This window comes from Salmo salar, chromosome ssa11, assembly GCF_905237065.1.
Source record: "Salmo salar chromosome ssa11, Ssal_v3.1, whole genome shotgun sequence".
Taxonomy (NCBI): domain Eukaryota; kingdom Metazoa; phylum Chordata; class Actinopteri; order Salmoniformes; family Salmonidae; genus Salmo; species Salmo salar.
The window spans coordinates 85,192,698-85,213,851 of NC_059452.1; the positions used below are offsets into that span (position 1 = coordinate 85,192,698).

At 45.3% G+C, this 21,154-nt stretch overlaps 1 protein-coding gene across 11 annotated transcripts in view; it reads left to right on the top strand.

The window, feature by feature from the left end:
- Positions 1 to 21,154, top strand: part of LOC106563223 (guanine nucleotide exchange factor VAV2) — a 244,937-nt gene that overhangs the window by 217,987 nt on the left and 5,796 nt on the right. For 7 of the 11 annotated variants that reach the window (XM_014128590.2, XM_014128591.2, XM_014128593.2 and 4 more), the window contains 16 exons: positions 3,842 to 3,941; positions 6,127 to 6,222; positions 10,258 to 10,326; positions 11,058 to 11,144; positions 13,213 to 13,298; positions 13,427 to 13,559; positions 13,909 to 13,923; positions 14,255 to 14,364; positions 14,482 to 14,583; positions 18,785 to 18,873; positions 19,075 to 19,088; positions 19,299 to 19,320; positions 19,637 to 19,764; positions 19,911 to 19,982; positions 20,079 to 20,143; positions 20,765 to 20,881. In XM_014128590.2, the coding sequence (XP_013984065.1) occupies positions 3,842 to 3,941; positions 6,127 to 6,222; positions 10,258 to 10,326; positions 11,058 to 11,144; positions 13,213 to 13,298; positions 13,427 to 13,559; positions 13,909 to 13,923; positions 14,255 to 14,364; positions 14,482 to 14,583; positions 18,785 to 18,873; positions 19,075 to 19,088; positions 19,299 to 19,320; positions 19,637 to 19,764; positions 19,911 to 19,982; positions 20,079 to 20,143; positions 20,765 to 20,881 (1,305 nt within the window). The remainder of the gene's footprint in view (positions 1 to 3,841; positions 3,942 to 6,126; positions 6,223 to 10,257; positions 10,327 to 11,057; positions 11,145 to 13,212; positions 13,299 to 13,426; positions 13,560 to 13,908; positions 13,924 to 14,254; positions 14,365 to 14,481; positions 14,584 to 18,784; positions 18,874 to 19,074; positions 19,089 to 19,298; positions 19,321 to 19,636; positions 19,765 to 19,910; positions 19,983 to 20,078; positions 20,144 to 20,764; positions 20,882 to 21,154) is intronic. The other 4 variants (XM_014128594.2, XM_014128596.2, XM_014128600.2 and 1 more) reach the window with 1 other exon arrangement.

Sequence of the window (21,154 nt, forward strand, 5' to 3'; positions counted from 1 at the left end):
GACCTTTGCAACAATCGGCCAGCTTTTTCTTTTCTCTTTGAGAAATGAATAAAAAGCTTTTCAAGTTGTCATTGCTGCGCCCAGTGAATGATGAAAATGTCAATGTTCTCCACAGCACTGCAGCTAATGGCAGCTTTTCTAAAAGGTCCTAAGGCTTGGTGACAGGCTTAATGTACTGTTTAGAGGAAGGCAGACTACCTTTTTAAGTGTTCCCCATGTTGGTTTCCCATACCTTACATTGGTGGCTTGCCACTTTTCCCAAACCCCAATCTCATTTCCGGAGTAATCCGCACCCCTGATAACACTGTAATATGTACTTAGAGGCAAACAGAGAGGTGTTTCACCAGAGGGCGCCGCCAGCGTTCCCCTCCATTTGCTGTGTGCTGGATTTGTTCAGTGGAGGTGAGGAGGTTCCAATGCTTCGTGTCAGACAATATCATTACCTCTCTCTGCAGCCTGTCACTTCTGATTTGCTGGGAGATTTCCTCTCCAGCCTGACACTGTATTCCAATGCCACTGCAGACTCCCTACAGAGGTGGGGAGAGCAGTTACTCCAAATTGTATTTTCTCTGAAATAAGGTGCATGACGGCGTTCCCATAATGAGAGACTGTGTAGCTGCAGCAGGGGCGATATTACTGACCGGAAGAGAGAGAGGAGGAATTTAAAGAGGGAATTTACACTGCACTGACTGAGGAAAATCTCCCTCTCTCCCACGGGAGACCTCAGTCTAAAGCGACTGGCGTTTAGGGGTTGTTTCCTCAACAAGCTTTTTTTACCGTCCATCTTCCGCCTTCACTCCCTCTCTCTTGTCCCTCTCTAGTACTTTATGAATACAACCCTAGACTGTTTGGTTCTTGCCGTTGTCACATTGCAGTAGGACATTTAGTCTAGGACACGTCTTGACAGGCGCTGCTACCCCCGAGACTGGCAGGCAACAGAAGCGGCAGAGGCCAAGTGAATCAGGACATTTTCCGCTTCACTTCAACACCTTTTCCCCATGACACGTCAAGCTCTTTGAGGGCCTGGCGGAAGCCGTCGTGTAGACAAAGTGCTGCTTGAACATCATAGAGAGCTCATTCCCTTTGGGGCCTTGATCCATGCTGTCTAAAATGTCTAAACTGTCTAAAATAGAATCCCAATTGACTCATCATCATCATCCAGTCTGTATGGCCATTAGAACATCGTTTGGTTAACAGAACCCTCATTACAGTCATTTCCGTCCAGTTATGCATTCGTTTATATGAGAGAGATGAAGGGAATGTGTCCATCAGCAGTCGTCTGTGCAGTCCATGGTATTTCTGTGGTGTTGAGGTCTGCTTTATACAGTGGTGGCTCATATTGTTTTACCAGTCCGTCCTGTGAGTTATCCTTACCACTCTTGGATCAGTTACTCTACTCTTAACATGACGGTTCAGGGTTAGCTTAAGAGTAGAATTGCACAGATTCTTATGCTTGTGCAATTCACCTATGAGAGAGAGAGCGAGAGAGAGACTGAGTCACTCACTCACTCGTAGAGCAAAGGAATGAAACATAGAACTTTAAAGGGAAAGAGAAGTCGTACCTGTTGGTTTCTAAGGGAGCTTAACTGCACATGTCTCCCAGTGAGATGTGTCCAGACATCAGGAGAGGCTGTGCCTGTCAGTGTCTCACGGGCTAATTATGTCTGTGTGTACATGGCTTTGTGTGTGTGTGTGTGTGTGTGTGTGTGTGTGTGTGTGTGTGTGTGTGTGTGTGTGTGTGTGTGTGTGTGTGTGTGTGTGTGTGTGTGTGTGTGTGTGTGTAATCATCCCCTTTGTTCCACTGCCTGTCTCTGGGAGAACAAAGACAGTGACTCTCCTTTAGAACTGGAGCAACAAGAAAGCCTGTTATCAGAGGGGTCTGTAAGTATTAGCATTAACACTGTGACATGTCCTCTCTGCTGTGTCATTGTCAGAGCAGGCCCTGTGTCCCACGTTGAGGCCTGTCACTGGGCAGGGGACAAATGTCTCTGTTAGGATGGCCTATGTTCGCTGCCTCTCCTGCCTGGTTTAGGAGTGTTTTTAGTGGTGGTGGAGGAGCTCCAGAAAGTGGGCCCTCAGGCACAGAGGCACTGTCCCAGACACACTACACAGGCTACAGGAAACCCTGCTGTGAACGCTGCCTAACCCCCCAACCAGCTGAGCTCTTCATCTCTTGTGCAGGTTCTTCATCTGTCTCCTCCTGTTTTGTCTGTATCTTTCTCCCTCGCCTCCTGCTTTCTGTCTGTCTGTCTGTCTGTCTGTCTGTCTGTCTGTCTGTCTGTCTGTCTGTCTGTCTGTCTGTCTGTCTGTCTGTCTGTCTGTCTGTCTGTCTGTCTGTCTGTCTGTCTGTCTGTCTTATTCTTCTTATATTCAAAATGATTCAAAACCTTGTGTCTAGTCTCAGTGTGTGTCTAACGTACCTGTAATCCATTGTCTCACACTCATCACAATATCACTTTCCCCACCAGTCCCTCCACCTTCAACATCACGCTCCTGAAATGGCCTCGTAAAATAAGACCTTCATGTTCAATTAGGTCTGTGACACCTGTCCCCGGACCCTCAGGATGCTGGATCTAACTGCCTCTGCCTGGCTGCTGTCTCATTATTGACCAAGGCCCCCATTAATCTTCATCAGAGGAGACGAGCCGTCTTCCTGGTTGTGGATCAGGCCCTAATCATGCCCTTGTTAGCCCCAGGCCTCGCTGTCTCTGACCCAAGCCCAGGAAGGGAGCCTCACAGTGGGTGGCCATAGCTACGTTGCTTGGCCTGAGTTCCAACCATCCAGGCATTACTGGGGTTTAGGGATGGAGAGAGCCGGCCAGATAGTCAGACACTGGATGAGAGGTTGGATAAGTTAGTAGGCATTGTAAATGGGTTTGTGCAATCTGAAGGTGCTTAGTTAGGCGGTTTGTTTCTGTAAGATGCTTGGGGAAGGAAGTGGGTAGGGTAGTTCCTATTGTCAAAGCACTCTATTAGTGGCTTATGCTGAAAGTTGAGGATTAAGTTAAAAGGTTTAGTGAAGTTCTGTAGTAGTTGAATTGAAAGAAGAAGATAACCACCGTTGTTTAAAAACATGGGAGACGTCTCCCAGCTCTCTGTAGCAGTGCTCTTGTCACCGTCAAGGATCTGTCAGAGACATGATTAGACCTTAAAAATGGCAGCTCTGCTCCGCTCCAAATTAAGAGAGAGACTGTCAAAAGCGTCAGAGGGGCTTGGCGCTGCCCGTCGTGCCAATGCCCTACTTTGAAAAAGGATAGAGAGAAATCTGTGCCACGCACGGTGCCATCCTCTAGGCAAGATTACGTTGGACTCGTTCCTGGATGAAGCGATGTGTGTCAGGTGCCCATTATGCCATCTAATGAACCTCACTGGCCCAAATGAACACACTTTCTGCCTAAGAGAACTCTTCAAAGCAATATATTAGAATCACTATCTTTCATTAGTGTACGGTAATTAAACTATAATTATGACTTATTGGGTAGACTCGTGGATTCTTCAAAATATTGCCTTGGCTTTACACTTCATGTATTACTTTCCTATTAATATATGCATTTTACATCTGCCCCCTATGGTGGCAAATGGGTCACCCACTGAACTGTTTAATACTGTAGTAATTATTTGATATCTAACTCTGTTAGCATGGCTTACTCCTCCTTAGTGGCAAAGGCCCAATGTGTTATTACCTAATAAACTGGTCCTTAGAGTCAAAAGCATATTGGTCTATGATGAACTGTGTTGATATTGTGTACCCTTTGCAGGAACCCTACAATAGAATACAATATATGCTTGTAATAAAAGCGTAAGAGTGAGAATAAAGGTGGTGATGTAATGTTGTGTGCAGGTTGCTGATCTACGGCCAGTACTGCAGCCACATGGAGACCGCTCAGAAGACACTGGATGAGCTCATCACCACGCGGGAGGACGTCAAGATGAAAGTAGAGGTACACTAACCAAACACACACATATACCATCACCCTCCCTTACCACCCAGCTGATATCTGCCTAACATTGGAGCAAAGTTGCTTCAAAACCAGCCTTGGTGTTTTGAATCATTCCATTTTACAATGATAGTTTGGCTTCCGTCTAAAGCTACTATACTCTAGTAGGACAAACAGCAGTGTCCTGCAAGATCTGATGAACCTGGAATCCCCTGCTGGATCAAATCATGGCCCACTGCTGGCCCAGCCATGCTGCTGGGTTGCACATTTCCGAGTTTTTATCTCTGACCCAGTTCCCAACTAGTGTCAGTAGAAGACAGGTCCCTAGGTCCTGGCCCTGAGGCCTGGGGATGTCCTCCTAACACAGCGAAACTCACTCAGAGATCTACAGTACTGTACAGTCTCTAACTGCCCTCTGTCACTGAGGGACAAGTACCTCCCGGTCAGCCCTAACCACACTAATACATCCTTACCACGGCTGATTGCAGCTGACTGTCTGGAAATAAAACCAAAGGCTACTGGAAGGCTTTGAGAGTGTCCGAGAGAGGACACAGAAAACGTCAACTAGTAACTTCTCTGTAGAAAACGAAACCCAAACCAAAATCAGAAGTGACGATAGGAGAAGGGTAGTTACTAGTGATAGAAGGCTAGTAGCTCTGTGGTGAAGTGGGGGATTGGGGTACATTAGATTAGGGTGTAGGATAGGGGGAAAGCCTGATATTGGGTCTGGGAGCTGTTGACATAATGGAGATGATTATCACCCTGTTGTCTGACATATAGAAGGGCTTTGGAATTGATTCTCCCTGCTCAGCCTCACTCTCGGAGCATTCACACACACACATGCATGCGCACACACACAGACACAAACAGGCACGCACGCACACACACACACACACAGACACACATGCATGCACTCACACACGCTTACACACACACACACTGACAACAATGTGGCTTTTAAAGTGGATTAGAATCAGAGTTATCCCCTCAGGAGAGAGAGAGACATCAGGCCTGATAATCCCAGTGAACAATGAACGTCTCTTTCTGTAGAGCAGAGGAAAGCATTCGGTATCTACTGGGTTACGATGGCTCATGGTCTTACTCAATGCATTATAAAGCAGCTATATGGCTGGTTGTTTATATTTTCAGTAGCAAGGACGTTGTTATGGCTATTATTCAGAGAGAGGGAGGAATGTCCGTATCAGTCTGAATGGCTTGGTGTAGTTGTTGTCTAAGTGGTAGGGGCTAGGGACACCGCTGTTGGTACTGTTGTTGGAATGCACTATTTTATTTGGCCCCCCAAGTTTTCTGAGCAAAAATATTATCTTCTTGCGGTCAATTTGCAGAATAGAAATGTTTGTATTGTGTTCCGTCCCCCTGACCATCCATTCAAGAAAAAAAAAATCAGCCTGCGTGTCACGCCCTGACCTGAGAGAGAGGATTTGTTTCTCTATGTGGTTAGGTCAGGGTGTTGGGGGGGCATTCTATGTTTTGTATTTCTTTGTGTTGGGCCGAGTATGGTTCCTAACCAGAGGCAGCTGTCTATCGTTGTCTCTGATTAGGAATCATACTTAGGCAGCCTTCTTCCACCTGTGTTTGTGGGATCTTGTTTTTGTATTGCTGTGAGTATCCTGCAAAACTTTTCGTTCGTTCGTTCGTTCGTTCGTTCGTTCGTTCGTTCGTTCGTTCGTTCGTTCGTTGTGTTGTTTTGGTTTTTGCTGGTTCACCGTTAAATAAAATATGATGAACCCAACACACGCTGCGCCTTGGTCGACCTTTACCGACGGACGTTACACTGCGGCTGAATCTAGTTGATGATCCCTGGTATACACAGTTCCATGTTCTGATACATTGTAGGAATGCATTATATACTGAACAAAAATATAAACGCAAAATGTAAAGTGTTGGTCCATATTTCATGAGCTGAAATAAAAGATTCCAGAAATGTTCCATATGCACAAAAAGTATATTTCTCTCAAATTTCTTTATATCCCAGTTGGTGAGCATTTCTCCTTTGCCAAGACAATCCAGCATGATCATTACACAGGTGCACCTCGTGCTGGGGACAATAAAAGGCCACTCTAAAATGTGCAGTTTTGTCACAACACAATAACTGAAATTGTAGCATGTTGTGTTTATATTTTTGTTCAGTGTAGTATATGTATTGTGAAAAGTTCTGTTTTGGTAGGAGTGCACTATGAAGGTGCAGGAAGGGAAGTTCAAGCTCCAGGACCTGTTGGTAGTGCCCATGCAGAGAGTACTAAAGTACCATCTCCTACTCAAGGTAAGTGGCATTACAAACCCACAATACAACTTGTGGTAACCCTTAGGCATTAACGTCGATGGAAATAATGTGACACATTCACATAATTCCTCAGCACCATCACTCTTCACAAAAGAGGGACATTCTTTCAGACAATTAGAAAATTCTGAGCATTTCTTGGTATAGAGGTTTGTGTGCTAGGTTTGTTAAGGCTGAATCTCATGTGGCCACTCAGTGTACATCCTGGTGTCCCTCCATTTCCCCTCGACCCTGGTGTCCCTCCATTTCCCCTCGACCCTGGTGTCCCTCCATTTCCCCTCGACCCTGGTGTCCCTCCATTTCCCCCTCGACCCTGGTGTCCCTCCATTTCCCCTCGACCCTGGTGTCCCTCCATTTCCCCTCGACCCTGGTGTCCCTCCATTTCCCCTCGACCCTGGTGTCCCTCCATTTCCCCTCGACCCTGGTGTCCCTCCATTTCCCCTCGACCCTGGTGTCCCTCCATTTCCCCTCGACCCTGGTGTCCCTCCATTTCCCCTCGACCCTGGTGTCCCTCCATTTCCCCTCGACCCTGGTGTCCCTCCATTTCCCCTCGACCCTGGTGTCCCTCCATTTCCCCTCGACCCTGGTGTGCCTCCATTTCCCCTCGACCCTGGTGTCCCTCCATTTCCCCTCGACCCTGGTGTCCCTCCATTTCCCCTCGACCCTGGTGTCCCTCCATTTCCCCTCGACCCTGGTGTCCCTCCATTTCCCCTCGACCCTGGTCCTCTTCAAGCCCATTACAGGAGGCTGCTGAGGGGAGGATGGCTCATAATAATGTCCGGAACAGAGAAAATGGAATAGTATCAAACACCTGCAAACCAAGTGTTTGATGTATTTGATACCATTCCACAATTCTGCTCCAGTCATGACCACAAGCCACTTCTCCCCAATTAAGGTGCCACCAACCTCCAGTGATGTCCATAGACATGGTTTAAACATACTCACAGTGTGGCCACTCCAGTCCACACAGACAACCAACTGAGCCTCGTTTCCGGGAACTCTCCCTTAGTAGACATGCTAGTACAGTAGTCATATATAAAACAAGCTGGCCAGGCTGCCTGATTCAAAACATGATGAATTAACCAGGCCAGCTCAATAATGAATGAGGTGGGGCTAGCTGATGACGTGTGTATGAAGAGAGTAGACGTGAGCGGAGCGCATGGCAGGTGATGATGGGGGGACTGCAGTGTGTGGTTTGTTTTTCATCTCAGACTGGGCTGACTGGCTAACTGGCTGGCTGACTGGCTAACTGGCTGACTGACTGACTGGCTGGCTAACTGACTGGCTGACTGGCTAACTGGCTGACTGACTGGCTAACTGGCTGGCTGACTGGCTGGCTGACTGGCTGGCTAACTGACTGGCTGACTGGCTAACTGGCTGGCTGACTGGCTAACTGGCTGGCTGACTGGCTGGCTAACTGACTGGCTAACTGGCTGACTGGCTGAATGGCTGACTGAATGGCTGACTAACTGGCTAACTGACTGGCTGGCTGACTGAATGGAAACTCTGACTGACTGGCTGACTGACTGGCTAACTGACTGACTGGCTGGCTGGCTGACTGACTGAATGGCAACTCTGACTGACTGGCTGACTGACTGACTGGCTGACTGACTGGCTAACTGAGTGACTGGCTGACTGTCTGAATGGCTGACTGGCTGGCTGGCTGACTGGCTGACTGACTGACTGAATGGCAACTCTGACTGGCTGAGTAACTGACTGACTGGCTGACTGACTGGCTAACTGACTGACTGGCTGGCTGGCTGACTGGCAGGAGATTCAGAGAAGAGAAACTGTGTTCAAATCAGCCATGCTCTAATCACATTACATGCAGGCCCATTTCCCTCCTTCCCATAGCTTTGTGGTTAAGGATTAATATGCCGTGGTCCCAGGGTGTTCAACTGACAGGCTGTGTGTGTGTGTGTGTGTGTGTGTGTGTGTGTGTGTGTGTGTGTGTGTGTGTGTGTGTGTGTGTGTGTGTGTGTGTGTGTGTGTGTGTGTGTGTGTGTGTGTGTGTAAGCCTTAGGGCACATCTTTACTGTGATTAAGCCATATCTGGTCTTTGTCAGAATTACACAGTACACAGCTTATACTGTAGCAAATCATTCTGTCTTCAATGACATGGCCAGCAGGCCTAAACTTGCCAACACACACATACCATGTACTGTATAACTCACTCCCATATTATCTTCCCACACTTACCCTTTCTCTAGAAAACTGCTGAAGCATGCATAAAGTCCACCTGAAAGTGTCAGTTATAACATCACATGCTCTATATTAGCATTTCCCAACTCCGGTCCTCCAGTACCCCCAATATTACACATTGTATTGTAACCCTGGACAAGCACACCTGATTCAACTTGTCAACTAATCATCAAGCCCTCAATGAGCTGAATCAGGTGTGTTTGTCCAGGGCTACAACAAAATGGTGTGCTGTTGGGGGTACTGGAGGACCGGAGTTGGGACCCCCTGCATTATATGCACAGATGTTCCACTAGTACAGTACCTCTGAGAGGCAGGGAGAATATATGTGGACTGGCTCTAAATAACCCTCATTGTTTGCTGTAGCGTCCATATTTTTAGAAGACGCACAGATTTTCTCATGAAGTATTCACTGTTTTTACACAGAAAAACATATTTTGTGGTGATGAAGTTTAGTGAGGGTTCATATGAGTTATATGAGTGTAACTGGGAGGTTTTCTGTTTCCCTCCCTGGTGTGGTGTTGTCATACTGAGTTATGTGAATGTGTGTGTAGAGTGTGTGGTAGTGTATTGTGAGTGTGTGTGTGTAGAGTGTGTGGTAGTGTATTGTGACTGTGTGTGTAGAGTGTGTGGTAGTGTACTGTGAGTGTGTGTGTAGAGTGTGTGGTAGTGTATTGTGAGTGTGTGTGTAGAGTGTGTGGTAGTGTATTGTGAGTGTGTGTGTAGAGTGTGTGGTAGTGTATTGTAAGTGTGTGTGTAGTGTGTAGTAGTGTATTGTAAATGTGTGTGTGGTAGTGTATTGTGAGTGTGTGTGTAGAGTGTGTGGTAGTGTATTGTAAGGGTGTGTGGTAGTGTATTGTGAGTGTGTGTGTGGAGTGTGTGTGTGAGTAGAGTGTGTGGTAGTGTATTGTGAGTATGTGTGTGTGTGGTAGTGTTGTGAGTGTGTGTGTAGAGTGTGCGGTAGTGTATTGTGAGTGTGTGCGTAGTGTGTGTGTAGAGTATTGTGAGTGTGTGTGTAGAGTGTGATATGGTATTGTGAGTGTGTGGTAGTGTATTGTGAGTGTGTGGTAGTGTATTGTGAGTGTGTCTGTAGTGTGTGTGATAGTGTATTGTGAGTGTGTGTGTGTGTAGAGTGTGATATTGTATTGTGAGCGTGTGGCAGTGTATTGTGAGTGTGTGTGTAGTGTGTGTGTGATAGTGTATTATGAGTGTGTGTGTGTATTGTGAGTGTGTGGTAGTGTATTGTGAATGTGTGTGATAGTGTATTGTGAGTGTGATATTGTGAGTGTGTGGTAGTGTATTGTGAATGTGTGTGATAGTGTATTGTGAGTGTGTGTGTAGAGTGTGATATTGTGAGTGTGTGGTAGTGTATTGTGTGTGTGTGTGTAGAGTGTGATATTGTGAGTGTGTGTGTAGTGTGTGTGATAGTGTATTGTGAGTGTGTGTGTAGAGTGTGATATTGTATTGTGAGTGTGTGGTAGTGTATTGTGAGTGTGTGTGATAGTGTATTGTAAGTGTGTGTGTAGAGTGTGATATTGTATTGTGAGTGTGTGGTAGTGTATTGTGAGTGTGTGTGATAGTGTGATAGTGTATTGTGAGTGTATGTGTAGAGTGTGATATTGTATTGTGAGTGTGTGTGATAGTGTATTGTGAGTGTGTGTGTAGAGTGTGATATTGTGAGTGTGGTAGTGTATTGTGAGTGTGTGTGATAGTGTATTGTGAGTGTGTGTGTAGAGTGTGATATTGTGAGTGTGTGGTAGTGTATTGTTAATGTGTGTGTTGTGTTCTTCACTGATGGAATGTAACTTCCCCTTACAGGAGCTGGTGAGTCATTCAACTGACCAACCTGACAGACAGCAGCTGAAGGAGGCGTTGGAGGCCATGCAGGTGTGTGTCACAGGAGGCTGCTGAGGGGAGGATGGCTCATAATAATGTCCGGAACAGAGAAAATGGAATAGCATCAAACACCTGCAAACCAAGTGTTTGATATATTTGATACCATTCCACTAATTCTGCTCCAGTCATGACCACAAGCCACTTCTCCCCAATTAAGGTGCCACCAACCTCCTGTGGTGTGTGTGTGTTTCTGTGTGTGTGTGTGTGTGTGTGTGTGTGTGTGTGTGTGTGTGTGTGTGTGTGTGTGTGTGTGTGTGTGTGTGTCTGTGTGTGTTTTTGTTTAACTATCCTTGTGGGTACCAGAAGTCCTCACAAGGATAGTAAAACAAGGAAAATTCGGACAAGTGGGTCCCCATGAGGAAAAATGCTATTTTAATCTTAAGGATTAGGTTTAGGATTACAAGTAAGATTAGGGGTTACGGTTAGGTTTAGGATTAGGAGTTAGGGTTAGGTATCGTTTTAGGCTTAGGCTTAGTCTTAGGTGTGTGTGTGTGTGTGTGTGTGTGTGTGTGTGTGTGCGTGTGCGTGTGCGTGCGTGCGTGCGTGCGTGCGTGCGTGCTTTCTTTAGGTTATTCCAGGTATGATCATCAACCATTGTGACATTTTTCTATTCATTCAAAAGGGCTGCTTGTGTGCATAGCTATGCATTATATTATAGCTTTAATTCAGCTGCCAGGATATAATAGATGTTATTCAGGTGTAAAAACAATGTGTCTCTGAAGGACTTGGCTATGTACATCAATGAAGTGAAGAGAGACAACGAGACCTTGAAGAAGATTAGTGAATTCCAGAACTCCATCGAGAACCTTGTAAGTAACTTGATTGTTGTAAACGACAGCAATTTTCTACAATCAGCACTGATGTTTCAATCAATAAGTACTGTTGACCCTTTGTACGCTGTCATGTTGGCGATTTAAATCAAATCATATTTTAATCAAATTTTATTTGTCACGTGGTTCATAAACAATGAAATGCTTGTTTACAGGCCTTTCCCAACAATTTAGAGAGAACAAAAATAGAGAAATAATAGAAAAGTAACAATAAATACACAATGAGTAAGGATAACTTGGCAATATACGCGGGGTACCAGTACCGAGTCGATGTGCAGGGGTACGAGGCAATTTGGGTAGATACGTACATATAACTAGGAATAAAGTGATAGATAATAAACGGTAGCAGCAGTAGCGTATGTGATGAGTCAAAACAGTTAGTGCAAAAAGGGTAAATGCAGATAGTCCAGGTAGCAATTGTTAACTATTTAACTAACTATTTAGCAGTCTTATGGCTTGGGGGTGGAAGCTGTTCAGGATCCTGTTGGTTCCAGACTTGGTGCATCGTTGCCGCTTTCCGTGCGGAATCAGAGAGAACAGTCTATGACTTGGGTGGCTGAAGTCTTTGACACTTTATTGAGATTGTCAAATATGTTGTTACTGTCAAATATTTATTGAGCAACATAGAGTGATTGCCCATCCCCCCTGGCCCCGACACACTCCTTCTCGCCAATTTCATGATATCCAATTCATAGTTACAGTCTTGTCCCATCGCTACAACTCCCGTACGGACTCGGGAGAGACGAAGGTCAAGAGCCATGCGTCCCCCGAAACACGACCCCGCCAAGCCGCACTGCTTCTTGACACACTTCCGCACCAATGTGTCGGAGGAAACACTGAATAACTGGCGACCCTGTCAGTGTGCATTCGCCCGTCCTGCCACAGGAGTCGCTAGAGCGCGATGGGACAAGGACATCTTGGCCGACCAAACCTTCCCCTAACCCGGACGACACTGGGCCGTCTCATGGGTCTCTCGGTAGCGGCTGGCTGCGACACAGCCCGGGATCGAACCTGTATCTGTAGTGACGCCTCAAGCACTGCATTGCCTCTCTCTCTCTCTCTCTGTCTATCTCTCTTTCTCTTTCTCAATCTCTCCTCTCTCTGCTTGCTCATCCCTCGCTTCCACTATTCGCACTCATCTGCAATTATCATGTCTCTCATAAATCATTTATTCTTCCAGTGTGAGCAGAGGATCTTTTTAAGTCTCAACGAATCCCAAACTAAAATGTGCCGTACAAGGCAGTGTTTAGTCTAACAGCAGATGGCTTTTATTGGCCTTGATATGTGCTTTAGATGAAGCCTCAGAGACAGCCACAGGCTGCTATTTTAGATGTACTGCCTGTCTTGTCAGTCTGTCTGTCCTGTATGTATGCTCATTGTATCACTGACATGAAATCATTGGTGTAGCCAACACACCCTGAAGGGGGCCGTACAGCCACTGGTGAAAGAGTCACGAATGTCATAATGTTATGGTAGCAGAATAAAATGATGACTCACATTTCCCATTTTGACATCTTGATGTTTAATATATCATAAATCAGTTCAGTACCTCGGTCGATGGCAAAATGTATTCATTGAGATTCCACTAGGTTAGATGAATAATAAAGTAGACAACAATGTGCTGCTCTTAGTTAGTTAGTACCACCACATATTCATCACTGAAAAAAACAGCATCGCTACATCCGTTTTTAGACACCTAAATGAATGATATCTATCCAATGATCCTTCAAGAATGAAACTCCTCAATGTTTCATGAGCATTAGTCATACCCCATCAGAACCAAAATATCCTTTATCCTTTGTCTGTAAACAAGGTATATGTAAATAAACACTGTATATCCTCAAAACATAGTTAAAACTATCATTTTGATATCGTGGATTGTCATTCCATATATCTATAGCTTTGTCTATGAATTTGAGAGTGGTTGCATTTTTCGAGCCCCATCCATCAGCTGTTTACCAAATCAGTGGCAGGGTGCCCGCTTTGTAATAGTTTGAACTGCAGATTCCCGCTTTAATCCAGGCGTGTGTATATGTGACCCGAGCAGCAGGTCAAACTGGAGGAGTATGGCAGACCAAAGATAGATGGAGAGCTCAAGGTGTCCTCCATAGTCAACCGAACAAAACAGGACCGGTGAGTAGACCAAGCTTCACTATCAAATTCAGACTTACTGAATGTGTGCCATGTGATTAACAGCCTTTCTTATGGACAACACATGTGTTCAGAACTCTTAACTGCTGTTCTACGGTTCCTTTTCCAAGGTACATATTCCTGTTTGATAAAGTGGTCATTGTGTGCAAGCGGAAAGGCTACAGCTATGAACTGAAAGAGATCATTGAGCTGCAGTCATACAAAATGTCTGACGACCCCATGAACAACAGGGACGTGAAGAAGGTAGGCAGCAGCCTTGAGCTGCGATTTCTGCTAACACCCTGCTGAAGAGACACCCTCAGCCCAGGTTTTGCAATGTCTTAGCAATCATTACAAATGGTGTCCTTGAGGTAGAGCTGCGGTGACGTTCACTTCAGATAAGCAAGCTCATGTGTAATGCATTGAAGTGTCAGATCGGAATGCGTTGTGCCGGCCTATGCTCTGAAGAACATGTAAATGCAATGAAGGTCATTTACAATACAGGCCGTGTGCATTTTCCACCAATCTAACCATTCTTTTGAATCTGCATGTGTGGTCGTGTGCATGTGTAACTGGGTCTTCTCTGGTGTGTTTCTCTTTGCATGCATACCAGTCCAGTGGAAAAATGGTAAGCTGAAGCAACCCTTAACTCATCTTCTCATAGCAGCCACTGTGTGTGTGTGTGTTGTGTTGGGTGTCATGCTATGATTTCATGTGCACCCTCTGGCTATGTGATTCTCTTAACTTTTTGTCAGATGCATTGCCATGAGTGAACACTGTCTCTTAGTTAGCTCCAAAGGGAATGTGTAGGCTATAGAAAGTGCATTTTGTTAGTATACATGATTTTTTGGGGGGAATTTGTTACAATCCTCCTCGTCTCCCCCACCACTCTCTCCATCTACCTCCATATTTCTTTCTCTGTGCCATCCTTTCTTCATTTTCTCTCTCTCTCTCTGCAGTGGTCCTATGGCTTCTACCTGATCCACCTGCAAGGCAAGCAGGGCTTTCAGTTCTTCTGTAAAACAGAGGACACCAAGAGGAAATGGATGGAGCAGTTTGAGATGGCCATGTGGGTACAGTAGTAGGCCTATAGAAGCAGCATGCAGCCGAATGGATCTTTCACACTAATCAGATCCATTTCATTCAAACTCACTATGTATCATGTATGTTTCCTCCAATCCCAAAGGTCAAATATCAAGCCGGAGAAAGCCACGGCCAATCAGCACAACTTCCAGATGCACACGTTTGAGAAGAACACCAACTGCCGAGCTTGCAAGATGCTGCTGAGGTGAGACTTGGCACCAGCCGCACGGCTCCTCCCATGTACCGGGCCTTATCATGCACTTAGTTGACGGATAACAGCACTGTTTTCTAAAGGGATGTTTGTTAGTGGTACTTACTGACACTACACACTTACTTTCATATTCAGTCTGTTGAGCTTGCCAGCCTGTCTAAACTCACTTAATGACAAATCACTCAGCCTTTGAGTCTTTTTGATTTGACTGACCGCTAGAACACCCACGGAAACACTCTAAAAGCCAACCATTGCAGTAGGCCTGCATCTAAGTTGACAATGTGAGTGCAGCTCCAGCACTACGCTGTGCACTCTTCTGACTTCTACTACAGTGGCTGTCTACACTCTACACTCCATGCAATGTATTGACCCAAAAACGACATAGTAGCGACGCTGACCTACATTCCCACCCCGTGCTGTGGAAGGGACCAGTGTGCTGCTACCTCTAGCTGCTAACTGCTAATTTCATCAGTAGCCCCAGTGTTTTAGTCTGATGTATGGTGCTGGCTATTGGACATGACAGCGTATACACTGCAGAGCATACACGTGCCGTATTTTACATAACGTAAACGTACTCCACTTGATTGTGTGGCCTGAAAAAAAGAGTGGAACGCTTATGTTGGATGTAGTACATTGAATTTATGGCTATTTAGCGGGGGCTTTTATTCACAGCGACAGTCAGTTAACACAAATAGACCGTGTTTGGCCACCCAGGAATCAAACCTGAAGCTTTTGGAACAGTAGTGTACAGTGCATTCGGAAAGTATTCAGAACCCTTGACTTTTTCCACATTTTGTTACGTTACAGCCTTATTCTAAAATGGATTACATTATTATTATTTTTCATCAATCTACACACAATAACCCATAATGTCAAAGCAAAAACAGGTTTTTAGAAATGTTTGCAAATTGTTTAAACCCCCCCCCCCCCCAGAAATAGCTCATTTACATAATATTCAGCCCCTTTTCTATGAGACTCGATATTGAGCTCAGGTGCATCCTGTTTTCATTGACCATCCTTCAGATGTTTCTACAAATTGACTGGAGTCCACCTGTGGTAAATTCAATTGATTGGACAGGATTTGGAAAGGCACACACCTTTCTATATAAGGTCCAACATTTGACACTACATGTCAGAGCAGTTTCTCTGTGGAGATGGGAGAACCTTCCAGAAGGACAACCATCTCTGCAGCACTCCACCAATCAGGCCTTTATAGTAGAGTGGCCAAACAGAAGCAGTAAAGGGCACATGACAGCCTGCTTGGAGTTTGCCAAAAGGCATCTAAAGACTCTCAGACCATCAGAAACAAGGTGATGGCAGCACCATGCTGTGGAGATGTTTTTCAGCGGCAGGGACTGGGAGACTCGTCAGGATCGAGGGAAATATGAACGGAGCAAAGTACAGAGAGATCCTTGATGAAAACCTGCTCCAGAGCACTCAGGACTTCAGAATGGGGTGAAGGTTTACCTTCCAACAGGACAACAACCCTAAGTACACAGCCAAGACAACAACGCAGGAGTGGCTTCGGGACAAGTCTCTGAATGTCCTTGAGTGGCCCAGCCAGAGCCAGGACTTGAACCCGATCAAACATCTCTGGAGAGACCTGAAAATAGCTATGCAGCTACGCTCCCCATCCAACCTGACAGAGCTTGAGAGGATCTGCAGAGAACAATGGGAGAAACTCCCCAAATACAGGTGTGACAAATTTGTTGTGTCATACCCAAGAAGACTCGAGGCTGTAATCGCTGCCAAAGGTGCTTCAACAAAGTGCTGAGTAAAGTGTCTGAATACTTGTAAATGTTCCTCTGTAACAATGGCGCAGAGAAGAAGGCTGACATTTTACGTGTCCCCAACTGATAGTTTTTTTTGTTTGCAACTTATGTTTTTACTTATTTTGTACATAATGTTGCCGCTACCGTCTTTTTTTATTATTATTATTATTCTCCCCAATTTTTCATGGTATCCAATTGTTAGTAGTTACTGTCTTGTCTCATCACTACAACTCCCGCACAGACTTGGGAGAGGTGAAGGTCGAGAGCCATGCATCCTCCGAAACACAACCCGGCCAAGTCAAGCCAAGCGTGCATCCAACCCAGAAGCCAGCAGCCGCAATGTGTTGGGGGAAACACCATACACCTAGCGACCTGTTCAGTGTGCACTGCGCCCAGCTCGCCACAGGAGTCGCTAGTGCGCGATGAGACAAGGATATCCCTGCCGGCCAAACCCTCCCTAACCCGGACGACGCCAGGCCAATTGTGCTCCGCCCGTGGGCCTCCCGGTCGCGGCCGGCAGCGACAGAGCCTGGGCTCGAACCCAGAGTCTCTGGTGGCACGATGCAGTGCCTTAGACCACTGCACCACCCGGGAGGCCCTCCCGCTAACGTCTCTTATGACCGAAAATAACTTCTGGACATCAGGACTGCGATTACTCACCACGGACTGGCAGGATCCTTTTTTTCCTTTAACGAGTCTAATGAGCCCGACGCGAATGATATACTGCTTTCTCGGGAAAAGGCCCAGATCCCCGTGAAGAGGAGGTGGAGAAAAAGGGGCCAGAGGGCGGGCTGCCTTCTGAGAATTAGTTTTGCAAACGTACATTCTTTGGAGAATAAAATCGATGACCTACACGGAAGATTAAACTACCAACCGGACATTCAAAATGGTAATATCTTATGCTTCATGGAGTCGTGGCTGAACGACGACACTATCAACATACAGCTGGCTGGTTATACGCTGTACCGGCAGGATAGAAGAGCGGCGTCTGGTAAGACAAGGGGCGGCGGACTATGTATTTTTGTTAATAACAGCTGGTGCACAATATCTAAGGAAGTCTCGAGCTATTGCTCGCCTGAGGTAGAGCATCTGTAGACCACACTATCTACCTAGAGAGTTTTAAGCCTATATGGAGGAGGTCAGAGACCTGGCCATGTGGTGCCAGGACAACAACCTCTCCCTCAACGTGATCAAGACAAAGTAGATGATTGTGGACTACAGGAAAAAGAGGACCGAGCACGCCCCCATTCTCATCGACGGGGCTGCAGTGGAGCAGGTTGAGAGCTTCAAGTTCCTTGGTGTTCACACCACCAACAAACTAACATGGTCCAAGCACACCAAGACAGTTGTGAAAAGGGCACGACAAGACCTATTCCCCCTCAGGAGTCTAAAACGATTTGTCATGAGTCCTCAGATCCTCAAAAGGTTCTACAGCTGCACCATCGAGAGCATCCTGACTGGTTGCATCATTGCCTGGCATGGCAACTGCTCAGCCTCCTACCGCAAGGCATTGCAGAGGGTAGTGCGAACGGCCCAGTACATCACTGGGGCCAAGCTTCCTGTCATCCAGTACCTCTATACTAAGCGGTGTCAGAGGAAGGCCCAAAAGATTCTCAAAGACTCCAGCCACCCAAGTCATAGACTGTTCTCTCTGCTACCGCACGGCAAGCAGTACCAGAGCACCAAGTCTAGGTCCAAGAGGCTTCTAAACAGCTTCTACCCCCAAGCCATAAGACTCCTGAACATCTAATTAAATGGCTACCCAGACTATTTGCTTCCCCCTCTTTTACACTGCTGCCACTCTCTGTTGTTATCATCTATGCATAGTCACTTTAATAACTCTACCTGTACGTATTACCTCAACTAACCGGTGCCCTCGCACATTGACTCTGGACCGGTATATAGTCTCGCTATTGTTATTTTACTGCTGCTCTTTAATTACTTGTTACTTTTATTTCTTATTCTTATCCATATTTTTTTTAACTGCATTTTTGTTTAGGGGCTCATAAGTAAGCATTTCACTGTAAGGTCTACACCTGTTGTATTCGGCGCATGTGACTAATACAATTTGATTTGAAATGTGATATTTCAGTTTTTTGTATAAATTAGCAAAAATGTATAAAAACCTGTTTTTGCTTTATCTATATGGGGTATTGTGTGTAGATTGAAGAGGGGGAAAAACAATTTAATCCATTTTAGAATAAGGCTGTAACATAACAAAATGTTGGAAAAGTCAAGGGGTCTGAATACTTTCCAAATGCACAGCATCCCATATGGTGCATGTTGTACAGTATGTTCTATTTAGAGTGGTGTTTAGATAAAGACATGTCCAAGCTGGTCAGGAATGATCCTGTGCAGAATTGGCTTGTCAGTGTCTGTCATTTCCTCACCCCTGACCCCCCCACCACTGTCTGTGTCTCCAGGGGGATCTTCTACCAGGGGTACTACTGTTCCCGCTGTGGGACTGGAGCACATAAAGAGTGTCTAGAGTGCATCACCATCTGCAAAATCAGTAGGTTTACTTTACGCTCAACTCCAGTACTATACATTACAGTGGGACTTCACAGGTGTAGGAGCAACTTCATGTGAAATGTTACTGACAAGTCTCCCTAGATACAGACTGTCCAATGGGACATGAATAAATAATGAGTTGTAACATTTTGTTGACCGACTGCTCTTTCTCTTCCTTTCTCTTTCTATCTCATTTTTTCAGATCCACTCGACACGGTGAGTGTTTCACCCCCCCGCTTCTTAGACATTCAGCTTCATCACCTTTTGAAGAATGCCATCTATTGTTTCATGAAGAAGTTCTCATATTGCTGTTTTATTGATAAATTATTGATACATCTATTTGGTTGTGTAGCATCAGAACACTATAATTCCAGTGTGGAGCTCCCTTATCTTGACCCTGTTATGTGTTGATCCTTCCTCTTTCAGGACTCTGGACTATCGTCATCAGGTAGGAATGCTGTGTATACAGGAATTCACATAGCACAGTGTAATGTTACTCAGTCAGAAATCAAAACAATGTACAGCAGACTTCGATAAAGATTGCTCTCAAGCTGTCAAACTAACTTGAAGTTGTTTGGAAGGTGGATTAGAGCTACAGCTCTCTGCTTCCATCTAGTGGAAGACTACAATGCAAGCGCTGATTGAGTAGACTAATACAAGCGATGGAAGTGTTGAGATGTATATGGAGAATTCTGTATAGTCTTCATTGCCCATTGGAAGAGTGTTCAGTTTATCTTACAGTATGCATTTTATCCTGGCTTCAGGCCCTAAGATGGTGGCAGTAAGGAACTATCATGGGACGCCTGTTCCTCCAGGGAAGACTCCACTCTCCTTTCAGACAGGGGACTTCATCGAGCTGCTGAAGGGGGAACCTGACACCACCTGGTGGGAGGTAAAATCACTCCCTCCCCCCTATAAATAGTGACTATAGGTTATCACCTAACATACACATTCTGAGGAACGTTCATATCATTCTCCTATATCCATCCAAAGCAGCAGAGTTGTTGTATATCAACACCTAGTGTCTCTCTCTCCCAGGGAAAGCTTATCCAAACCCAGAAGACTGGTTTCTTTCCTAACAACTGTGTAAAGCCTTGTTTGGACCCCAAGGTAAAATACCCCTCAAACATACACATTAATTCACTCACTAATGATTCTACTCTATTTATAAACTCTCTAATGCTGATTTTGTTGTTGTCACCACAGCCTTTGTTCCAGTCCTTCCCCAGCCGGCAGCCCTCAAGGGAAACCGACTACTATGGATACCCCTGGTACGACCCTTCACCTTGGATACATTATACATGTTTCAAAAGTTGGGATGTCCTCATTTTGAAATGATGATTCAGTGTAGTTTGAAAGTACTATCTTCTCATTTCTCTGTAGTAAATAAATTGTATTATGTTAGGACAGTGCATTACTATGTTAAGACAGGGCATTAATATGTTAAGACGGGGCATTACTATGTTAGGACGGGGTATTACTATGCTAGGACGGTGTATTACTATGTTAGGATGGGGTATTACTATGTTAGGACGGTGTATTACTATGCTAGGATGGTGTATTACTATGTTAGGACGGTGTATTACTATGTTAGGACGGTGTATTACTATGCTAGGACGGTGTATTACTATGTTAGGACGGTGTATTACTATGCTAGGACGGTGTATTACTATGCTAGGACGGTGTATTACTATGCTAGGACGGTGTATTACTATGCTAGGACGGTGTATTACTATGTTAGGACGATGTATTACTATGCTAGCACGGTGTATTACTTTGCTAGCACGGTGTATTAATATGTTAGGACGGTGTATTAATATGTTAGGACGGTGTATTACTATGTGTATCTGTAGTCCTTCAAGGACCTGCGTTCCCTCTCAATGTCCCGTCAGGTTTGCTGGCAACATGGAGCGGACACAGGCTGACAACCTGTTGAAGTCCCACAGCAGTGGGACATACCTGATCAGAGAGAGGACTGCTGAGGCAGAGAGGTTCGCCATCAGCATCAAGTGAGTGTTGTTTACCATTTGCCCTAGGAAAGGTAAATAACAGGAGACTTCTCTGTATCTCTAACACTACCAAACCTCCATTCCTTTGCGTACTTTATAGTGCAAGTCACTTTATTGAATGACTCAATCTTTGTAGTGTACAGTCGTGGCCAAAAGTTTTGAGAATGACACAAATATAAATTTTCACAAAGTTTACTGCTTCAGTGTCTTTAGATATTTTTGTCAGATGTTACTATGGAATACTGAAGTATAATTACAAGCATTTCATAAGTG